This window comes from Musca vetustissima, unplaced genomic scaffold, assembly GCF_032173495.1.
Source record: "Musca vetustissima isolate MV318-11 ecotype Yass unplaced genomic scaffold, APGP_CSIRO_Mvet_v1 utg297575, whole genome shotgun sequence".
In the NCBI taxonomy this organism is placed as follows: Eukaryota; Metazoa; Arthropoda; class Insecta; order Diptera; family Muscidae; genus Musca; species Musca vetustissima.
Window position 1 is genome coordinate 1 of NW_026875124.1, and position 5622 is coordinate 5622.

Genomic DNA, 5622 nt, shown 5'->3' on the forward strand with positions numbered 1-5622 from the left:
CTTCCACCTTTGGACCAAGAGTGACCCTTACCCAAAATTTCAAGATTCTTGCTTGATCCATTTTGTCTGGGCGTTTATGAATCGTTAAGTCAGTCAGTCAATCACTTTACTCTTTTATTAATATAGATATATTCCTAAGTCGTAGATTGGTTGTACCAGTGACATCGCTCAAGAAACATTGTCGACCTTAAATTAAGCCAAAGCGTCGGTGGTATATTATGCATTAAAATAATATTCAGATTTATCAGAAGACATACGATCAGTTGCAAATATCTTTATCGATCATATACGATATTCTATAAGGACGAATATATTGTTAACAATTTCCAAACTTATTCTCTAGTACCTTCATACTTAAAAAAAAACTATAATACATAAAAAAAATTAAAAATATACATTTTAAATATTTTTATTTATTTTCTTAAATGTTTAATTACAAAAAAACCTCTTCACATATTTTATATAGTTTCCATTGTACATTTAATGTAATTTGGATAATAGATGTTTAGTAAATTCCTAAAGATTTTTCCATGACAACATGAGGTTGACGAATGAATTCGAAATTTTCTGGTACACCCAAAAAGTCGGGGAATGTGATCATTTCGTCACGGCCCAATAAAACATCTTCCATCATGCGGCTGTAAAAAAGAAGGAAATATGAAATATATAATAAATATAAACCCAGATTATATAAATATATATAAATAATAACTGAAAATTGTCATTGTCAGATTATTACTCAGAAAATGAAGATATGTAAGTGTTGAAGGGCAGCCAAAGTAAAGAGGTATGACAAAGAACTGTATTGAAACTTGAACCTATAGAATTTAACATCGGCGTAACCGAAAGATATATACCCCCAGCATATGACAACGTTGTATACACGTATGCTGACTTTTGATATGCTATTTTGGTTTACGGAAGTCTACGGTATCACAGTTTAGTGTCGCGGATGATAATTTTTTTCAACATAGTGACAGTTTTTGATAAAGGCACTACAAATTAATGGTCTATATAGCCGATAGTTGCACTAAATCTATGGTTAGTGTAACTATTAAGATCAACTAAGTTTAGACCATACACGGTTCACCATTCGCTTCATAACACCTATATTGTTCATGAACCGTAACAGCAATATCCTCCGAGTACAGTGATATATATTTCATGCGGAAGCTCATAATTTCCTAGATAGGGGCCTTCAAGCCTCCGTTGGGACTCTTAATATTTCAGTTGTACTTTACGCACACATCTCAGATCATTTTGAAATTTATACCATAGGTAGCCGATCTGAACAACATAAATTTTCTCGGGGGGAAATTAGTACTTCCCGAAATATCGGGTTCCTAAGTTCAAAAAACACCCCCAATAATTAAATATCTTAAAGAATACCACTCCGAAACGTTTTGAAATATTTGCTACAGATTGTCCTTTTGATACTAATGACAACTTTTTAATTTGTTTGGGGAGGATTCCGAATATGGGGTACCAAATTTTTAAAAAGTCTGGCTACTTAGAAAAAAATTAATTTAAAAAAAATTCTGCTCGCCTAGCCCAATATTCCACTGCCGATAGTAGAAAGCTTTAAATCCCCGGCCGATGGCCGTCTACTCAAAAAAAATTGAAATGAAGAGAAAATTCTGCTCGCGTAGTCCAATTTTACACCTGTCTATAGGTGAAGGTCTTAAACCCCCGGTGGTAACAATTTAAATTTTGAAACACCATATTTCCGGAAGTATAAAATTCTTCTGAAAAAATATGTGGTTGTGATGGACACTATCTACAGTAAAATTTTCAAACGTTTCTGAGTGGTGTTCTGAAAGATATTTAATAGGATGTGTGGGTAATTTTGGAACTTTGGAGCCCCATATCTCGGAGAAGTACTGATTTTCCCCGAAAGAATTATGTTGTTGTAATCAGCATCAGAAGGGCTACCTATAGTAATTTCAAAATGATCTGAGAGGCGTCCGTAAAGTAGATTTGGTTCTTCCTTTTTCAAAAGGAGACTCTTTCGCATATCCAACGTTGTCATCTGTCCTTGGGAGGAAGTCTCAACTCATTGGCCGAAGGATTGACAATCATAAAATCACTTTAATTTAAAATCCCTCTGGAATCTCAGAGTTTCCTATCTAGTTCTCACCTTGACTGCAAAAATGGCAAACGACCAATTTGACGGGCAGCATGCAACTCCATACCCATTTTCAGTGGGGCATTCAAGCCTTCGCGATTCCTCAACACTTGCATTTGTAAGTTATATTGATGTGTGTCATAGTTAGCCTCCGAATCGCGCAGCCTATGAATGTGAGCAACTTGCATTAGGCAATTGCTTTTGCCGGGAGCAGCCACAGTTGGAGCGGCATCCAAAACGGTATTTGCAGTGGGTTGAACTTTAATTGATTGTTCCTAAAAGGTAAAATTAATCATTAATTAGATTAAGTTTTAAAAATAATTTTTTATTAAGAAAACTTACCATTTTTGAGAATACCTAAATTGTATTGAGAAAACAACGAAATTTTTTGCAATATAATGAATGCTTCTTCTTCTTTGTCAACTGCTTGATGACTTTGTTTTTTCGTGACAATTTGACAGTTATCGTTTATAAACAATATGAAGTTGGTTGCAGTTGTTGGAAAAATATATTGGTTATGGTAACATTTAAAGGGTATTGCCACATTATAATATTCGAATGGTTTATGTCTGTGCTAAGTAGTTTGTATTTGTATTAGGAAGTTCAAAAGTAGAGTTTATAAAAATAGAAGACTAATATAAATTGTTGTATGGAAAAAGTTTTTATAATTTTAATGGTTCGTTAATAAGTTGGTTAATAAGTTCGTCGACAGAAAAACAACACAGTTTTCTTCAATGCCCTGATGATAAGTGAAGAATCCAATAGATATATTGGAAATAATAAATATTCAAATTTGAAATTTATAACTATTTTTATTTATAAATAGTTACATTTTTTTGTGGGCACTTTTATTATGAAGTGGTGAAGTGAGGTTCCTTATGATAAGCTAGGGTAGCAACTCCTTTCCGACATAAAATGTTGTACGATGGTCAAACTCCAAATTGAGGGAACAAAATACATGATGATATAAGCCTATCAAAATATTGAAAACCAAAAATGACGGAGATGTTGTACAAATCCATAGAGAAAATACAATATAACACGGGATATATAATCACTTACATAAAGAGGATATTTCTAAATCTGAACCGATTTTTACAAAACTTAAGGGAACCCCCCATTCTCGATTTAAAATTTTCAAGATTTTCAATGGGCTGGTAAATCAATACCAATGATTGTTAAGGTTTGTAATTGTGCACATATATATTTGAAGTAGAGTTGTTCTATCTAGTTCAGTTAGCTGATCGCTCTTTTTAGTTCAGCTCTATAGACTGAACTAGTTCGGTCTTCTAGTTCAATCGTTCACAATTAAGCTCTTTTATTCAGCTGTCGTTTTACTTCGGTCGTTCTTTTAATAGTTTATGGCTCTCCGCATCGTTCAGTCGATAGTTTGTGTTCTTGGAAGATTGTGATGTGTGAATAAAAAAAATTTTACAATTTTGTTTTATGTATGGCGAGGATATTATATAGACAAATTTTAGAACAGTTTATGGGCATCTATGAGGTGTGGATTTTTCAAGAAAAGTTTCAGAAGATAGGCAACATATTTTATATGTTTACTAAATGAAAGCGCTGTTAATATCACATGCAAAATAAAACTCGATCGGTGCTGCTTCCATTACTCCAAACTCAATTCAATACGCTATGCTAAATTGCGTATCAATTGCCTAGAACAGTGTGATTTTGGTGTACCATTTATATAACGAAAATATATAGGAGCTATAACTAAATCTGAACTAAATCTTAGTACGCTTTGCAAAAATTGGTGCTCCATTTATGTAAGATCGGACGAAAATATATATGGAAGCTGTATCGAAATCTGAACCGATTTCCACAAAATGTTGTCTAAATCGGACAAATATTGGGTGTTTGTTGCACCATTCGCATAAAATCGTACGAAAATATATCTAAATCTGCACCGATTTTATACAATTTCAATAGGGTTCGTCCTTTGGCGAAATAAGTGACCTGTTTCATCCAAATCGGTTAATAAATGCTTCTGGTCGCTCACAAAAAATACATACGGATGGAAGCAAAGCAAATAAATTATCGTGCCCGTCATTTGTAAAACACTGCTTCGAGAAAAATGCGTTTAAAGTTTGAGAATCACTCTTGCCGTCACTTGATGTTGACTCAATAAATCGACTATATCTTCAAGAGTTGTTGAGATTTTCACTTGAAATTTTGTAGGGACAAGGTTTAACCATTTAGTGGTTTCAAAATTATGTTAGTGGAGTTCGATATTTGTCTAACTATTGTTTTTTTTCTTTTCATGAGAGTCTGACATTGACGAAAATGGATCGTTTATCTATTTCACAACTTATAAAACTGTTTAAAACCTACTACAAAAATTGTCATTCTGCCACAACCACAAATCGTACTTCAAGAGTATATTGTGGTTTACATAATCGTCCAACTTCGGCTACGTTAATAAACAAAATTGTCGTATTTGGGTTTATGACAAACCTCATGCAATTACCGAGGCCATTACATGCAGAATGTCACAATTAGGTGCGCTCTCTTGTCCGAAGTTGTTATTGGACCTTACTTCTTCGAAAAAGACTGGAATGGACCAACATGTAAAAATAAGCGACTATACATCACCAGTCCTGAGATTTGACGATGTAGTAGTCGTTACATCGTCGACTGGAAACCTAGCAATCCTCCTCTGGTCGGTCTGGTTTCTATACAGACGGATCCAAGATGAAAGAAGGTACGGAGGCAGCCGCCTTGAGCTTACCTACAAGCTGGATAGCAACTGTGGTGTTTTCCAAGCTGAAATCTTCGCGATCTGTAAGGCAGCGGAATTGATAACAAGTCTGGATGCAGAAATCGTTGAACCGGTGACCATCCTTGTAGTTAGTTAGGCGGCTCTTAAATCCATCAAATCCTGCAACAAATCTGTGGTCGTCCTCGAGTGTAGAGCAGCTATCGGCTGTGTTGGGTACCAGGTCACGGGTAATGAAAAAGCAGACGAATTAGGTAGACGCGGGAACCTGTGCTGAAATTAGAGTAATGACAGGAGTCATTACTGGCCATTGCAATATTATGGCCTTTACCAGTAAGTGAGATCATGATGCTACTGCCTACCGCAGACTCTGTGTTTCGTGTCAATCTGACAACCATGAGGAGTTTTGTGCACCATTTATTTAAAATGGGGCGAACATATATATGGAAGCTATATCCAAATCCGAAACGATTTCAACGTTCAAGGTTTATACTAACTTCAGTACGTTTTCTGCATATCGGCCATATTTTTGGTTCTTGGTGTATCATTTACTTAAAACCAGACGAAACTATATATGGGACCTATATTTAAATCAGAACCGATAAGTGATTTTCAAATAAATGAGCTGTGCAAAATGTCATCCAATTCCGATCATAAATGGGACCTGCACTTTTTTGCAATTTAGCATGGACGGCGATTTATATATGACGGCGGACATATATAAATCGACTCAGAAAGTAATTCTATGCATATTTTCAAAAGGAACCAT

At 34.9% G+C, this 5622-nt stretch overlaps 1 protein-coding gene across 1 annotated transcript; it reads right to left on the reverse strand.

Annotated features, from left to right (window-relative positions):
• Positions 1-460: 460 nt before the first annotated feature.
• LOC133337627 (proteasome maturation protein) lies at positions 461-2482 on the reverse strand (the record flags this gene model as incomplete). Its single annotated transcript, XM_061545838.1, has 3 exons — positions 461-638; positions 2138-2400; positions 2468-2482. Coding segments are annotated over 3 exons (411 nt in total), but the record flags the coding sequence as incomplete, so codon positions are not given.
• Between the last annotated feature and the right edge of the window lie 3140 nt (positions 2483-5622).